This window comes from Panthera pardus, unplaced genomic scaffold (genome assembly GCF_024362965.1).
Source record: "Panthera pardus isolate Hobbes unplaced genomic scaffold, ASM2436296v1 HiC_scaffold_2, whole genome shotgun sequence".
Classification (NCBI taxonomy): Eukaryota; Metazoa; Chordata; class Mammalia; order Carnivora; family Felidae; genus Panthera; species Panthera pardus.
This window is the reverse complement of record NW_026526765.1, coordinates 43,467,664-43,485,015: the sequence shown is the minus strand read 5'-3', so window position 1 is coordinate 43,485,015 and position 17,352 is coordinate 43,467,664. Positions and strand designations below refer to the sequence as shown.

The 17,352-nt window shown below is 52.1% G+C and overlaps 2 protein-coding genes across 2 annotated transcripts in view; one reads left to right on the top strand and one right to left on the bottom strand.

Moving 5' to 3' along the window:
- CCDC69 (coiled-coil domain containing 69) overlaps positions 1-7,211 on the top strand; it is a 34,374-nt gene extending 27,163 nt beyond the window's left edge. Inside the window, exons 5-9 of the mRNA XM_019464463.2 lie at positions 518-591; positions 1,593-1,694; positions 2,165-2,284; positions 3,213-3,310; positions 4,059-7,211. Coding sequence (XP_019320008.2) covers positions 518-591; positions 1,593-1,694; positions 2,165-2,284; positions 3,213-3,310; positions 4,059-4,236 — 572 coding nt within the window. The 3' untranslated portion in view covers positions 4,237-7,211. The remainder of the gene's footprint in view (positions 1-517; positions 592-1,592; positions 1,695-2,164; positions 2,285-3,212; positions 3,311-4,058) is intronic.
- LOC109275813 (platelet-derived growth factor receptor-like protein) lies at positions 5,911-16,472 on the bottom strand. The gene is made up of 6 exons (XM_053907044.1): positions 16,332-16,472; positions 10,408-10,738; positions 9,484-9,635; positions 8,942-9,235; positions 8,348-8,487; positions 5,911-6,812 (listed from the first exon to the last, which is right to left on the bottom strand). Exons 1-6 carry the CDS (start codon positions 16,387-16,389, stop codon positions 6,597-6,599), a joined length of 1,191 nt encoding a protein of 396 aa, XP_053763019.1. The 5' UTR covers positions 16,390-16,472; the 3' UTR covers positions 5,911-6,596.
- Positions 16,473-17,352: the final 880 nt, after the last annotated feature.

Genomic DNA, 17,352 nt, shown 5'->3' with positions numbered 1-17,352 from the left:
GGACTTTTAGGTATTCGAGGTGATCTTCACAAGGTTTCTCAGTTGTGAAGAAGCAGAATCAGGACAAGGTAGATTTCCCGGCCCCGGATGAAAGGTACTGACTGCAGTTTTGTGCCAGTGGTTTGATGAGTGATGATTTAACGGTTTCAAAGTTTGGGTAACCCAGCTTGTAAAACATTGGCTCTGTGCACAGTCTATGGCGTGGTGAACAAAATGAACAAGGTTGCTGCAGGATCTTTGGGGTCTTGGCCTCAGTGAGGCGTGGGTGGCCCCACAATCTGGTAGGGTTCACAATTCCTCCAAGGATATAATTTGTTTCCATTTCTATGAGCTTTTGTTAAATATCTCCTATATTTCTGGCACAGCTGCAAGCCCAGCAAACAAAGATTGAATAAGACCGTCCCCAGACCCCCGGCCCCTGGGGGGCCCTGCTAATCACGCGGGTTCTCCCGCCCTCATGGCGCCTGCCAGAAAGCTATAGGGTATCTGAGCTCACAGAGGTCTCCTTTCCCTGCAGTCCTCCGGGCCTCACACGAGCAGGAGAAGGAAGCCCTCACCCACTCCTTCCAGGAGGCCAAGGCAACCTTGCAGGTGAGAAGAGCTGGGCCATGGCAGACTCTGCCAGGGGAGGGAAGGGCCTGCGGGAAAACAGCACGGCCTCCACTTAAGGTGTGAGGGACAGGGACGAGTGTCTTCCGTGTATCCAGCCCCTCCACGTGGCGACTGGGCTCTCAGCTCAAGAGGACTCGCTCTGAGATTAGGGTTGGCCTGTTTTTCTAAGGACTGTTGGAGGATCTTAGAGACCTCACGGACCGGGCACCACAGTGTGACTGGGCTGGCAGGCGGAAGCGCGAAGGAAGGTGTCTGAGCCAATTTGTCAGGTCAGGCACTTCCCAGAGGGATGAAATCTTAGCTGGAACCTGAAGGATGGGTTGGAATTCTTCAAATGAAGAAGGGTAAGAAGGATGCCCTAGGCAGAAAACAAAACAAAACAAAACAAAACAAAACTGTGCTTAAAGACATGGAGAGGAGAGGGAAATATGGAGTACGTGTAGAACTGAAAGAAGTCCAAGATGCCTGGGGTGAAGGGTATGAGTGGGAGGGAGCTGAGGTTGGACAGGAGGCGAGGGCCAAACTGTGGGGCCTGGGGGCCATATCGAAGCCCTGCTCTATCCTGAAGGTAATGGGCAAGGTTGGGGAGCAGGAAACTCCTGACAAGGGAGAGTAGGAGGCAGGAATGTACCCAGCGGCAGAAGGACTGGTGTGATGCCTGGCCGCAGGAGCAGCAAGAGGGAAGACTGGGAAAGTGCAGAGCCTGGTATGGTTGGGCTTTGAATGCCAAGCTAGCACCAGCCTCAAACACCGGGACATTGTCCCCAAGGGCATGGGGAGCCATTAAGGCTCTATGATGAGAGATAGGGCTGGCGTGTTTCAGGCAATGGTTGAAGCAAACCAAGCCTGCATTGTTGGGTAGGACAGAGTGAAGATAGATGGAAGAATCCTAAACTGACCCCTTTCCGGGAAGCACAGAAGTCCACCTTCAGCCTTTATGAACCAGGCTTTGACCATCTCCCTCCCGCTCCCTTCTCCAGGAGACCATTGATGGACTGTCCTCACAGCTGGAGGTCTTCCAGGCCAAGATGAAGAGGGTAGAAGAGTCCATTCTGAGCCGAGACTATAAGAAGCACATCCAGGTGGGTGGCAGAGAATACTTTTCCTTCTTGAATCTCCAGGGAGGTCAGGGTCTGGGCAGCAGGAAAGGCCAGGCCTTCCTCAAGGCCAGGGCTCAGACCTGAGCTTGGAAGAAACAGGGTCCTCATGTCACTGCGGGGAAAGAAAGACTTAGAGCACAGGGGGGATGGTAAAATGCTCAGGTTCTGGATTCAGGAGGAACGAGGTGCAAAGAGCTGACCTACCACTTAGCGTGAGTGACTTACCCGATCGGCGCTGCGGTTCCTCAGCTGGGGTGGTAGTGGGGCCTGCCTCGAAGGGCGTCATTAGGCTAGAATGAGATCACGCGTAGTAAGCACTTACCGTGAGCCAAGAGAAGGAGGCGGCATGTGAGAGGCAAACAGTGATTTGGAGGCACAATGGGGAAGAGGCAGGTAGCCCCTGCCCCTCTCTCCCTGCTGGTCTGGTGAGATCACTTCGTGTCCCCATCTAGGATTACGGAAGCCCCAACCAGTTCTGGGAGCAGGAACTGGAGAGCTTACACTTTGTCATCGAGATGAAGAACGAACGTATCCGTGAGCTGGACAAGCGGCTGATCCTCATGGAAACAGTGGTGTGTGACTGGAAGGGGGGGCGGGGGGTGCTGGGAAGATACACCTTGGGCTTCTGTTTTCCGGGCATTTCCTCTGTAAAGTGTGTGGAGGGAAGGCAGTTTGAGGAAGCCCCAGCCTGGTCCACCCCAGCTTTGACCTGCCTTCCATGCTGGCCCTTGGGACGGCTGTGGCCTGTCTGTGGCCAGTCCGGGTCAAGCAGTGGCTCCTTCTCATAGGGCCTCCGTGCTTTTCTTGACTGTTCATGTTTCTCTAGCTTGGGTGACACCAGGGCAGGTAACCTGGCTAATCAGGAGGGGCTGGCAGATGTCCCCTGTCAGGCAGGGGCCGGGGAAGAAGCCAAGGCTGAAAAATCGGACCGACGTAGGAGGCCAGAGTGAGCGAGGACAGGCCTGGGGAGTGGTGGGCGTTGGGCACACAGATGGCTTTGTCTCCAGGAGAAGGGAGGCCTTGGGAACCCGGGGCTGAGTCCAAACAGAGATGATGTTGCTCTGGAAGGAGTCTCCCCACCCGCGTGTACCACACAGCCTACATTCTAATCAGGCCCGTCTCAGAGAGTCCCTGGGAATTCTGTTCAACCACGCTTGTGGAATAGTATAACAGACACACGTAATTTTATTTATATAGATTATATCCTTCTGACTTTGGGAGAACCAAAAATATCCATTCTCTTATGAACTGATGGAAATGTTACGTGGGAGTGGCTGTGTTCTTCTCCTACATCTCATGTGGCAAAATCGAAAGTTGGCAACCCTGTGTCCCCTCCTTAGTTACATACATTTTTTTAAGTAATCTCATTGCCTCACGAAATGTAACATCTAGTCCAGAATGAGTCGGTGTTTTCAGCGACCACAGATAAGAGGGAGGTGACGAAACACACTGTGCCATGTGAGTCGGGTGGCTTTCTGAGCTCCTTCTGATGTGTTGCAGAAAGAAAAAAATCTGATGTTGGAGGAAAAAATCACCACTCTGCAGCAGGAGAATGAGGAGCTCCATGTCCGGGGCCGCAACCAGATGGTTATGTCAAGGTAGCTGCCTCCCTGCCTCCTCTCCTCCCACCCCCACCCTTTTGGCCAAAATCTCTACTTAGGAGGGTCTCTGAGAAGCCTGGGGAATGGATTGGCAGGTAGGCCCAGGCCTTTCTGGGGAATGTCAAGAAAATGGAAGTCAAGAATCCCAAGGGACCCAGCTCTGCCTATAAACCTGTCTCAGTGCCCTGACTGGTATCTGTCCCCATCCTGGCTGAGCAGGCTCCACGGCAAAGCCCAATACAGGAAGAGGGGACAGGAAATTTCTAGCTGAGGTGACCTAATGAATGAATGAATGTACATGAATGAATGAATGAACTCGTTCGAAAGGCTTAGTAAATGAGAGCCTGCCTCATGGGTCAGACATAATTCGTTGAATACTTTACATATGGTCTCACCTAATCGTCATAATTACTCGAAGAGCTGGGTCCTCCTATGATCAGTCCCATTGTACCCATGAGGACGCTGAAATTTGTCAAGAGTAAATAACTTGTCCAAGGTTACACAGCTAAACTAGTGGGGCGGATCTGAACCCGGAGCTGTCTGCCTGGGAGGGCCGGGCTCCACTGTCAGCCAATCGAATGAATGGCCTCCTGCACACAGGCAGACGACAGGACGACAGGGCGGTGGGGGCCCTGGAGCGGGCTGGCGGCCCATCCGAGGAAGGCCTCCCAGAGGAATGGGTTGGTCTGTGCGGCCGCTGTCGGGCTGCTTCCCCCTGGCGACGTCGGCCCATCTCCATCCACAGGCAGCTCTCGGAGGACCTGCTTCTCGCCCGCGAGGCCCTGGAGAAGGAGTGCCAGTTGCGGCGACAGCTCCAGCAGGAGAAGGAGGAGCTGCTGTACCGGGTCCTCGGGGCCGATGCCTCCCCCGCCTTCCCTCTGGCCTCCGTCACCCCCACCGAGGTCTCCTTCCTCGCCAGCTAGGACGCAGGGCCAGGACGCCTGTGGTCACAGCGCCCTCTTGAGGATTTACCAGAGAAGACAGCGGGGGCCTCTCGTTGCATGCCCAGGAGGGGCGGAGGGCAGGAGCGAGATGGGCAGCCAGGGTACGAGCCCAGGGAGCCCTGAGGGCTTGGGCCGTGCAGGATCACCCACCGGGCTTTGAGGCCCTAGAAGCACCTTCCCCTGAGTTGGCCCAGGAAACAAGCAAAGAGGAGTCCTTCCATCCCTCCCAGTTCTCTCCGTCCAAATCAGGGAAGTCCCGAGCTTTTCCCAGGGGCAGCCAGTGCCACTGAGGCCATCTGACGAAGAAGTGACAACCCACTGGTCCTGACTTGTCAGCTCCCCCCCTCCCCGAGATGTTCCCACCTCTGGTCGGGCCCTCCCTCAGCCTCAGGTTACCTCTCCTCTAAAACAGCCAGGGGAACCCAGCAAATGATACTTGAGTCACTACAGTGCCCCATTCTAGGACGGTGCGAGGCTCAGACCAGGGGCTGGGGGACCAGAAAGGAAGTGGCCCACACCCTGGGAATCAACAGGGAAAGGCAGGCTGCTGGTAAGGGGGTCACTGCAGGCCCTTGGGGCTGGGGCTGGGTATGGTGTGGGGCAGGCGACTGCTCCTGGTCCCGGAGTCTTGCTCAGCCCAGGGGTTAAGCCAGAGCAACTCCTCAGCCCTCCTGGTCCCTCAGTCTCAGTGACACCCGGGTACACGCAGAGCTGGGACCTCATCCCTATACCGACAAGGAAACCAAAGTGGGGAGTGGGGCCCCCAAAACAAGGACTAGGACCTCCTCTGTCATCCAGCTCTTTGCGCGTTGTGCTTGTTTTTCTCCCCAGGCTCTGGAAGGATCAGATGTGCGACTTAGTCTTTCTCCTCTGACCTCTACCTGCCCCACTCACTTCCGGTCCCTCTCTTACTCCTCCCTATCTTGACTCCTTCTACCACCCCTAATGCCAGGCGCCAGGACCCCGGAATGTGGCCCTCAGCTTCCCCATCCGTGCAGAGGGGCAGCTAGAGTAACCAACCTCAGCATGCCTGTCCAGCCCAGACCGTCTGTGGGTTTACTGTTCTTCTCAGGAAGCTTCAGGTCATCTGGATGCCATCATGATAACCCCTCCCCTGCACAGAGCATTTTAACTCAGTGCTCTCAGCTACACTTCCCTCCTCTCATCTGCCTAAGATCCTTGAAGCCGGTTCTTATCCCTCTTCAGCAGCAGAGCAAACAGATCACAGGAGCCAGAGGGCCTTGCCTGAGATCCCTCAGCAATAGCCCCAGGCCCCAGGCCAGCAAGTAAGAAAAGACAATCCAGTAAAACGGAGGTTTCCTCCATCATCCCAGATCCCAGACTGCCTTCTTTATTCCCCTAGATATGGTCTGGTCTTTAGCCATGTGTAGTTCTGGGAGTTCAGATGCGACTGTTTCTCCATTTCTCCCCTAGTAGGGCTAGAGGAGTGCTGAGCTGTTTCTCCAGCCATAGGAAAACAAGTTATCTATTTGGGAGCCTTGGGAACAGCTCTGGAGAGAAGTGCACACATAGTTCTTCATGCAACTTTTCCCAAAGCTTGTCTGGGATACACTCATTCATTGCACATTAATAGGCATGACCAAGAAAAGAATCGATGGCCAAGTAATTTGAGAAACTCTAGATTCAGTCCAGTTAAACAGATCTGCAAAGTGCAGGACTTCTCAGAACCTTTAATATGGTAATGTGCACTACAAATTTCCAAGAAGGAAGCAGTGTCCAGCATTTTCTAAACTCCTGTGACCAATTTTCTACCCCAGCCTAAGCACTTCAGGCTGCAGAATGCACTTTAGAGAGCATGGTTTTAATTGAGAGGGGCCAGGCTGGAGAAGGGGCAAGTCATGGGGAGCAGGGTTTCCCTCAAGTAACCTATGGTGGATGCAAGGAGATAAACCGCAGTCATGGCCTCACACTGGGGCAGACAAGCCGTGGAAACAATGGTATTGTGTTTATCTGGCCCCAGTGTTTTCCTGGAACAGGGAGGAGGTAGCTCCTCTCTGAGGACCTTTGCCAGTGGCAGGAATCATTGAGGAGTATGGTCTGGGCTTGGGTGACTCATCAGTGACTCTGTACTCCCTCCTGGACTTCTGGTACCCCACTGGCCCTAGCTTTGCCCAGCCTTGGAGTGGGGCCCGATGTTGGAGCGATGGCTGGCCATTAGAAGAGGTCATGGGTGGGCAGAGTCTCAGGGGTCAGTGCAAAGGCTCTTTCTGCTCTGCAGGGGACAACGGCTTGGCATAACAACACCAAGGTTCACACAGTTACCTACCCCTGTTTCTGCCCGCTGCTCCACACCAGGATGCCTGCAGCCAGGGACAGAGCTAGGAAGGGGCAGGGGACACATGAGAGCTTCTGGTTACACGGACGTGGGTGGTGGCAGTCCCCGTGCCCTGAAGGTTGGTAGCCCTGCAGGTGTAGATGCCAGAGTCCCCAGCCCGGGCCTCTTCCACATGCAGGGTACTCCCTGCCTCCTGCTGTACCTGGCCCTCTTGGCGAACGACACTGGCCCACTCGCTGACGTAGGGGGGTCGGCCCAGCTGCAGGGACAAAACATAACTGTCCATCAGCTACCCCAGGTGTCGTCTCTGACTTAGGCACCAGCAGGCAAGTAAGAGGTACTGTGTCCCTTCAGGGAAAGGGACAGTGACTCGCCCAAGGTCACACACATATATCAGAACACCTGAAAGGCCAGGTTCTTTGTGGGAAATGTGGGCTTCTCAAGTCCCTGGGGAGAAGCTGGGGTCTCCTCTCCTACTCAAGGAGATACAGGAAGTGACTTGGCTGGGAGCAGCACCCCGCGGTGTGGGTTTTGCGGCACTCTGGTTTTGTGGGGTTGTTAATGGGTGCTGCCTCCCCAGAGAAGGGGAGGTGGGGTTCTATTATGAAAATTGTTTGAGAAACACTGAGTCAAGTAAAATTAAACTGGGGAGACTCCGGCCACTGAGTCTGTCACATGTGCATGTGAGTTTTGAATCTCCGAGGCAGGCGATGGTTATTAGAGGCAGTGTTTTCCTAAAAGCACTTTTTTGGGAGGTTGGGGCTGGACTTTCTGGTATGCTACCATTCCAAGGAACATGTTTGGGGAAATGCTAGCACAGCGAAGCCATGTCTCCCAACCATGAGTGTGTTCTTTACCGCTTGCTGGGTCTCAGTTTCCATTTTTGACAAATGGGAGGATTATCCCCCATTCGTTCCCTCCTAAGGCCTCTGGGGAGCTCACCTTCACCTTGTCTTTGCTGGGTTCAGCCCACCCTCCGAGGCTCATGTCAAATCCCACTCTTCCAGGAAGGCTTTTTAAGAATTCCTGAAGTTTTCAGTGCTGGTGGATCTGCTCTTTGACCCAGGTGCTCTCCAGATGTTTGCAGGCTGTGGGGCTAAGTTCTCTGAGAGGAAGGAACATCACTATCACCTCTCCAACAACCCCTTAGGAAGGTCTGGCCCACGGCAGATGCCCAGGAGACAGTTGCTAATGTATTTTGTTCATCTCTTATTATACACACACTGGCCACAGGGACTGAGCACTTGCCTCGGCTCTGTTCTCATGAGATTTGGGCCAGTCTGGTCTCAACTCAAATGTCACCTCAGAGAAGACTCCTTGACTCTATCTTAAGATAGAGTCCTGTCATATCCTCAGGGTAGCACTTAGTATTCTCTTGATGACCGTGTTCATTTGCCACTGTAAGCTTGCAGACAGCAGAAGCCATATCTCTTTTCGCCTCATCCTTGTGGTCTCAGCACTTAGCACAGTGTCTGGCCTGTGGTGGGTGCTCCGTAATTGGATAAATTAACAAAGGAACGAATTTTATACAGTAGCCTGAGAAGTAGCTCTATTTAACAAATGAGGAAACTGTGGCCCAGGAAAGGGAAGTGACTTGCCCAAGGTCACGCAGAGAAGCAGTGTCAGGTTCCTCTGAATCTCAGTCAAGCAGTGGTTCCACTCTGTCATGATCGCTCCTGACCCTCCTCCTAATTCCTCACCCCCATGCTCCTGCCCCACACACCGTCAGCGCGCGCACACACATGCGCACACACACACACACACACACACAGCCTCCTCTTACCCTCGGCTTACCTTCTGCCCTGGATGTTCCCAGATAAAGTCCACAGCAATGTCTGGCTCACCCAGAGCCGTGCAGGTCACACTGAAGTTCTCTCCCAGTTGGACTGATGTTGCTGAAGCTTGGATGGTGGGTTTGGGGGAGGATGATGGGTCTGCCATGGAGAAGATGGGAGAGAAATGGGAACAAACATGTTGAACTGATTGTTGGAACCATTGAATGAAATGAATGGGTGGAATGAGTAAGGTCCCAGAGGGGAATGGTTGGGGTGCTTGAATTGACAGGGGATGGGTAGATGATGGAACCGGTGATCTAATGGAGGATGGACGAATGGAATGGTTGGCTTGAGGGCAGATGGATGGATGGGATAGTGTGACATGATTGAGAATGAGTGGATGGACAGAAAGCCTGCACTGATGCAGTGTCGACCAATGGCTGGCTGACTGGCTGCCTGTCTGGACAAGATGGTTGACTACATGGGGTGTTGTTGAAAGCTGGTTGGTTGGTCAGCGTTCCGTGATCCACAGAACTCAAATCTGAAGTCCCTAAGAGGTATCTCTCCCCATATCCTCCCTCGCCCCACCCACCCCAGCCCTAGGCCCACGCACACTTGATGTAGATCAGCATGTACTTGGTAGAAATTTGTCTCAAGCCGCCCAGGCTGGCCAAGCAGAAGAGGGCTCCAGCCAAGGAAGCTCGGGGCCGGTGGATGGTGAAGCCCTTCTTCACGTCAAAGGAGATGTCTATCCCATCCACTGGGACTTCCTCCGGGGGGAACTCCCGATGCAGTGTCACGTGGGCCAGAGGGTTGGTCACCTGGCAGGGAAGCAGGACTGGTTGATGGCTGTGCAACTGCACCACCTTATAATAATCCTCGGTGGGGACAAAGAGCTCCTCTGGGTCTGGGAAGGAAGGAGGGAGAGAGAGGAATGAGCTTGGCACAGATTTGTTGTTTCCTGATGCTCTACCACCGCCCATGAACATGAGGTCTGTCTCGGGGACTTAAAATCCCTCTTTCCCTGCCCATTCCTGCCCTGGGGTGCTTTTTCCTCTCTGGTAAGGGCTTCTAAGACTGACAGCTGAAGACCAGCCTGCTAGTTCCAGCTTTGTCATTTTGACTGACGTTCTTGGAGACCTGACTCCGGGGCACCTGTGAAGAAGATGAAGGTCTTTCCCTGGCGGGCCTCGTCTTCTGCGCCCTCGCCATCCTGGCAGTGCTGAGCCCAGCAGCTGTATTCCCCCGTGTCCGCGCCCGTGGAGTTGACCAGCTGCAGCTGGCTGTGACGGCTGAAGTGCTTGATTCTGAAAGACAGGTGTGGGGCTGGGCCAGGGTGAGGCAGGCAGGAGACGGGGATGGCCTGGGACACCTAGCGAGCAGCGTGGAGTCGTCTGAGAGTCCCCCTCCCCAGCTTTCATCACATGGCCCACTCAGTCTTCTCCCTTCCCCACTTAGGCTGTAAGGGTTTGCTGATTGCTCGCCTGTCTCTCTGGCCTCATGCACATCTTCTGATTGGTCCATCTACCCCTCACAGACCTTGTCCTTGCATCGCAAATGGCATCGCAAACGGCATCCCTCAAACTCCTTTGTTGTCCTTGGCTCCTTCCCTGTGTCTCGCTCTTCAGGCCAGTAAATGCCCTCTAAGCGACTCTACCCCCTAAAGGAGGCAGGGTTCCAGGAAATCTCACCCTAAGAGGCTGAATTGAGAAAAAGTGGACAAATCTCCTGAACCCTTTTATGTCCCAGCCTCTGCCTGATTTGCTTCTGGAACCTGGGGTGAGCGATGCTGGTGGGGTCAACTCTGCCTTCATTTCTGCCTCCCCTTTGACGGCATCCCTGACATAAGGGCGTCTCAGCCCAACATTCCGGCACAGATAGGTCAGACAGCCTGTCCCCCGTACTACTGCCACCTTTCTCCCTGCAGGCACCATTTGCTGCCCCCAGAATTGACATCCCGGATTGTGGGAAGCCATGGCTCTCATTCTGTTAAACCGCTCCGCAACTGGTGGGTCTCGTGAGCCCATCTCACTGTTTCTTTCAGATGCCTGTAGTCAGAGGAGCTACTCCATTGCATACCTCAGGCGTTCCTTGCCCTCCTCTTCCAGGTATACAGGCACCCTCCAGTGGACCACCTTCCCCCGGCAGCGAAGCTCCAGGGGATCCCCAGCCCGCAGGCTAAGAGAGTCCCCCACCTTCTGGAAGCGGCCCCTCCCTAACACCAGTGTCAGAATGGAGGAGGCTGGGAGGCTTGGAGCTGCAGCCTCCATCTGCAGGGTCTTCTGGCTGAGGTCTGCTTCAGGTTTTTTCCCACCTGGGGCTCCTGGGGGCTTCACCTCTCCAGGGCTGGCTGCTTTGAAGCCTCTCTTTTTCTGAGCCTTGGGAGTTCTGCCATGCTCCTGGACTTCAGCTGTGGAGAGACAGGATGGGTTTGGGGTCACCAGCTTTCACTGTTCATCGCAAATGGGGTTCTCTCCTCACCCCAGCAGTTGATAGAACCTCAGAGCTCTGTTACCCTTTATGCTTATTACTACTACAAAGGTAATCCTCACTCTATGATAAAATACAGACAAACCTGAGAAAAAGGGTTAAATTTGCCCCAAAACTTACCATCCAGAGATAACCACCATGAGTATTTAAAGCATATTTTTCCAATTTTCCATTTTTAATGCACATATTTTGAAGAAATGGTCAAAAAATAAAATGGAACAGGATAACACATATTTTTAATAACCTACATTTTCACTTAGTAATATGTTGTGATTATCATTCCATGTCAATAAACATGTATACTAAAATATTCCATTGCTTGCTATTTCATGGTAGGGATGTATGATGATTCATTTCTTCATTGCTGGGCATTTGGGGTTTTCTGCATTCTCAGCCAAAATAGTTCTGCAATAATCATCTTACACACCTTTGATCAGATTGCTTCCTTAGAATGAGTTCCTTCGAAATGGAACTGTGGGGGATGGGGGGGCCATGGAGAGGAACTCACACACTTTCTTATCTAAGTGGCCACCAATATTTCAAACCCTTCTAGAGCATGCTCCAAAAGAGGTCACTTAATCCGCACTTAGGTATGTCTACTGATGGGGAGCTCAGTAGTTAACGTTATTAAATAATAAATAAATAAATGCAGTCTGGAATCTAAAAACAAAGATTCCCTAGGGAGTTATGTAGGCCACTCCAGAGCTACCATTGATGGTGCCTGCAGTGTTTCTGGGATCGTACCTGTACCTGTCTATATATATATTTTTTATTTCATCCTCTTAATGACTGCAAAGTATTATTCTCATTTTACAGATGAGGACTTTGGGGCTCACAGAAGCTCACTTTCTCCCGGTACTGTGCCAAGGAGTGGGAGACCTGTAACTCTGACCCAGGTCAGTCTGGCTCCAGAACCCATGGTAGCTTCACCGGCAGCATATCTTTTTAAAAAAAATTTTTTTAATATGAAATTTATTGTCAAATTGGTTTCCATACAGCACCCAGTGCTCATCCCAACAGGTGCCCTCCTCAATGCCCATCACCCACTTTCCCCTCCCTCCCACTCCCCCTTAACATTTATTTATTATTGAGAGACAGAGAGAGACAGATAATGAGCAGGGGAGGGGCAGAGAGAGGGGGAGACACAGAATCTGAAGCAGATTCCAGGCTCTGAGCTGTCAGCACAGAGTCCGACGCGGGGCGCAAACTCACGCACCACGAGACCATGACCTGAGCTGAAATCGAACGAACGCTTGACCGACTGAGCCACCCAGGCATCCCCGGCAGCATATCTTAGGGCTGAATGGCTGTCCCTGCTAAAAAGACCTTTCAGACCCACTATCTTCAGCTCTTACCACTGATCTAACTTTTCTTCCCTGTGGAAGAGGAAGCAGTCATGTCCTGTGCCTGCCTACTACCCCAGCGCCCAACCGTCTCTTCACACAGAGAGGGCTGTGCAATTCGTACCAAGTTCTGAGGCTCTTTACTCTCCGTCCTGATAGTTCCCAGACACAATCTCTCATCGTGCCCACTGCTGTCACCACCCCGTCCAAATCCTGGTCAGACCTCATCTAGTCTGCTGATGTAGGAACCCAACCGGTCTTCTTGCTTCCAGTCTGACACACATCACACACCTCTTCTTAAACCATCACGGCCAGGGGCGCCTGGGCGGCTCAGCCGGGTAAGCGTCCAACTCTTGATTTCCGCTCAGGTCATGATCCTACAGTTTGTGAGTTTGAGCCCCGCGTCAGACTCTGTGCTGACAGTTCAGAGTCTACTTACCCGCTCGTGCTCTCTCTCTCTCTCTCTCTCTTTCTCTCAGAATAAATAAATAAACTTAAAAAAACCTCCCACATGATGGGTTATTTCACCAGTTCCAAAAGCCTCAGGCTACCCCATCCATCATGGGGGAGCAGGGGACAGGGGCAAGCGGTGGATATAATGTTTGGACAGCAGCGACAGAAAAGATCCCAATGGAGTTTAGCGATTGTCTTTTTTTTTTTTTTTAATGGCCCCAAACCACCATCATCAACACACACAGGTACCAAAGGGTAAAAGCAAGACAAGATAAAGAAAGAAACCTAACCACCACGTTTAAACCTAAGTCCTCTGTTTTTCACAACTGTTAAGAAAAAACTACACATCTCTTGTGTGTGTGTCATTTACGCTCACACGACTACCACACTCACAAGACTTCTGACACCAGACTGGGGGAGGGGGTTTCCACACCAAGCAGTTCTCCGAGACACCATCTGGGTATTGCACAACTTAAGTCAGGTCTAACACTATTTGCCTGGAAAGAGCATCAGACCCCCCAGCTTAAGGTCCCCAAGACTGCCCTTTCCCCCACTTCAGATGCCAATCTCGAGTCCCAGGTTGTCACTCGTGCTTCTGACCGACCAGCTATAAGTCAGGGTGCCCACGACCCCCTTGGGGGTTTGATAATTTGCTACAATGGTTCACAGAACTCAGGGGAACACTTATGTTTACTGGTTTCTTATACAAGGGGATGACAAAGGGTAGAGATGAACATCCAGGTGGAAGGGGTCCGTAGGCCAAGGGGTGCGGGAGGAGGGGTGGAGCTTCCATGGCCCCTCCCAGCGCACCAGTCTCCCAGAACCTCCACGTGTTCGGCAACCCGGAGGCTCTCCAAACCCCACCCTTTGGGGGTTTTTATGGAGGCTCCATCACAGAGGCACGATCCATCATCATCTCAGTTTCCAGACCCTCTCTCTCCCCCTTCTGGGGGATGCGAGGTGGCCCTGAAAGTTCCAAGCTTCTATTCATGGCTAGATCTTTCTGGTGTCCAGCCCCCTCCCTGAAGCTCTCCAGGAGTCCACCGGCAGTCACCTCATTAGAACAAAAGCCACTCCTATCACCCAGATTTAGGAAGAGATTTAGGAACTCTGTGTCAGGAATCAGGGTCAAGGGCAAATATTAGAACAAAACATGTTCCTAGTGTTCTTACCACTTAGGAAATTGCAAAGGTTTTAGGAGCCCTGTGCCAGGAACTAGGGGCGGAGATCAATATATTTATTTTCTATTATTTCACAACGATGTAAAAGGTCTCCCTGGTGGGGACATCTATCCTGGGGGCCTTGCCTGGCCCTGGAGGGATAGAGTACTGCAATGGTTTGGGGAAGTTGTGCTAGTTTGGCAGTAGGTTTATTCTGAATTTCTTACACGGGAGAGCACTTAGTTCACAGACAATTTTTCCAAGTCACTGTCTGGTTTAATCCTTGCTATAGCCCAAAAAGTGTCCCCAGCAAGCATTATCATCCCCTTTTTACAGGTTGAGAAACTAAGCCTCAGAGAGAACAGCTAGGCTCAGTATATTAATGAGGTGACCTAGAACACTGCAGTCTGGCATCTAAAACAAAGATTCTCTAAGGAGTTATCTAGGCCACTCCAGACAAGGGGTGGGGAGCCTGGGTGAGTTCATAGAAGATGGACTTTAGAGCCAGAGGTTTAGAGCTAGGCTTTGAATCTTTGCTCTACTACAAGCTAGCTGTGTGACCTTTGCCAAGTCATATAATTTCTCTGAGCCCCATTTTCTTCATTTAGGAAATGGGAACAAAAACACCTGCCTTGCAGGACTGTTATCATATTAAATGAGATAATATATGTGAAACACTGAGTGCAGTGCCTGGCTTATAACAGAAGCTCAATAAATTGCTGTTGTCAAGAATAGTGTATCATTTCCTATTGTCCCTGTAACAAATTACCACAGACTTAGTAGTTTAAAACAGCACAAATTTAGGGGCACCTGGGTGGCCTCAGACTGGGTGGCCTCAGTTGGTTAAGCCTCAGACTTCAGCTCAGATCATGATCTCATGGTTTGTGAGTTCGAGCCCTGCATCAGGCGGTCTGCTGTCAGCACAGAACCCACTTCGGATCCTCTGTCTGTCTGTCTGTCTGTCTCTCTCCTCCTAGCCTGATCTCTCTCTCTCAAAAATAAATAAACATTTTTTTAAAAACCCATCAATTTATCTATCGTCTTACGATTCTGAAGGTCAGAAGTCTAAAGTGGGTCTCGCTGGCTAAAATCAAGGTGTCTGCAGGATGCAATCCTGCAGACTCTTAGAAAATCTGTTACCTTGCCTTTTCTGGCTTCTAGAGGCTGCCCAGATTCCTTGGCTTATGGCCCCATTTATCCATCTTCAAAGCCAGCACTATTGGATGGAATCTTCCTCGAGCCAGCGTGGAAGGCCAGCAGCGTGGCCCTGCCTCTTCCTCTGAGTCCCTCCTGTACTTTCAAGGAGGCTTTTTTTTTTAATTTTTTTTAATGTTTATTTATTTTTGAGACAGAGAGAGACACAGCATGAGCAGAGAAGGGGCAGAGAGAGAGGGGAGACACAGAATGTGAAGCAGGCTCCAGGCTCTGAGCTGTCAGCACAGAGCCCGACGCGGGGCTCGAACTCACGAACTGAGAGATCGAGACCTGAGCCGAAGTCGGACGCTTAACCGCTTAACCGACTGAGCCACCCAGGCGCCCCTTGGGATTACATTGGGCCACCTGAATGAATGGATAATCAGGACGACTTCCCTATGTCAATTGATTCGCAACCTTGATTCCATTTCCAGCCTTAATGCCTCTTTGCCTTGTAAGGTTCTGGGGATAAGGACGGAGACATCTCCGGAGGCTGTTTTTCTGCCTACCACAAATAGTAAACTTTTTCAAATGCAAATGTAAAGCCAAGGCTTTCAAAGCCAGACTTCCACAGATAGAGTCCTTCCAGGAAGCAGAAGCAAGCCAATCAGAGGGCAGGATAAGAGAGGGTGTGGGGTACCTGCCGGTTCTCTGATCGCCCTCATTGATAGGCTGTCGTTAGAGCAGCCGGCTGGAGGTATCTCTGGGTTCTGTGTCTGGCATCCTATTTGATCTGGATGATCTGGAGTTGAAATCCAACCATGGGCTGGGTTAGAGTGCCCCCCGCCCCAGCTGGGGCTATGCTGGCAGAATCAGGGCCCCAAAGGACCTCCGGGAGGGTGCTGCAAACACATCTTCCTCAGGAGAGGCTCCACCTCCCAGCATGAGCACCGCTGGGCTGTGGGGGAAGTGGCTCTCTGGGAGCCATCTAGACATCCTTAGCTTTGCAGCTTCTGGGTTTGCCAAGCCAACAAGTCACCCAGGAAAAGTCGTGAAGATGTCAAGTCTCATCTCGGGACCTGGAGGGGATGACAACGATCTGAGCTGAAAAGTAGCGGGCACCCGGGAGCTGTGCAGATTGTTTCCCGTACCTTAGGTCATGTAACACACAGGGGTGTGGAAGGGGTTTGCAAGATCACGCAGTCCATCCTTGTCATTGTGCAGATGGGGGAGCTGAGCTCAGAGAGGAGACCCTGCCGAGACGGCACAGACAGTCCATGGATAAGCTGAGCTTAGGGGTTCCAGTGCTCACTGTCCCCGTCCCCACCATGCTGTGAACAGGGTACTCCTGGGAAAGGCAGAGACAAGGAGGGGGGTCTCAGGACCCCTGGGGAATAAAAAGATTCGAGATTGATGTCCATACCTGAAATGACAGAGATGAGCAGGCACCAGGACAGCCAGCAGCAGGCTCGGGAGACCATTGTGCAGAGAACTAGAGCCAAGGTGATGTGGCACAGAGACTGCAGGAGAGGGACTGCTGGGGCTGTGTGAGCAGGAAAGTGGCCAGGGACGAGGGATGGGGGCGGCGGGGGGGAGAAGTGAGGGGGACTGATTTCAATGGTAAATCAAAGTCCTGGCTTCTCTAGGACTCCAAACAAAATTCCTTTCTCTGGGTTCCCCCCCGCCCAGGTGAATAGAGCTATTCAGAGCCCTGCTCAGGAAAAAAACAATTGTGCAGCCAGGAGGGGAGTGTCCTCAAGGGCAGACGGGGAGAGCTGGGAGGCAGCCGGAGGGGCCGCTGAAGGTCACAGAAGGGTCATGACAGGGCCTGAAGGACAGGACTACTTGAGGACACAGCAGGTGAGTGTGGCAAGGAGGGGGTGAGGCCTGAACCAGACCTAAAGCAGGGGCGGGCAGGACCAAAGCCGTGGGCTGCAGCCCACTTCTCCACAGCCCTGAGCAAAGAATGGCTTCACATTGAAAACAATATACATATGGAACCCTTCACGAGTCCCAGTTTCAAGTGTGCACGCAGCCAAAGTAGGCACTTCTCATTTTTAAATGGCTGAAAATCCATATTTGGTGATACACGAAAATGATATAAAAGTCAAATTTCAGTGTCCGTGAATCAAGCAGCATTGGAAAACGGCCACACTCACTCCGGTACATACTGTCTGAGGCTGCTTTTACACCACCACCCAGCTGTGTACAGAGATGCGTGGCCCACAGAGCCCAAAATATTTACCGTCTGCAGAAAACGTTGGTCAACTCTTGCTCTAAAGGTTGGTATTTATATAAAAAATAATTTTCTGGGGGCGTCTGGATGGCTTAGTCGGTTATGCGTCCGACTTCGGCTCAGGTCATGATCTCACGGTCTGTGGGTTCGAGCCCCGCGTCGGGCTCTGTGCTGACAGCTCAGAGCTTGGAGCCTGTTTCAGATTCTG

Coding starts and splice junctions, on each gene's coding strand:
- LOC109275813 (XM_053907044.1), bottom strand. CDS start 16,389: ATGGTCTCCCGAGCCTGCTGCTGGCTGTCCTGGTGCCTGCTCATCTCT. Junction 10,739..16,331: donor GCTCATCTCTGTCATTTCAG/GTATGGACATCA, acceptor GTCTCTCCACAG/CTGAAGTCCAGGAGCATGGC. Junction 8,488..8,941: donor CATGCTGATCTACATCAAGT/GTGCGTGGGCCT, acceptor TCTCCATGGCAG/ACCCATCATCCTCCCCCAAA.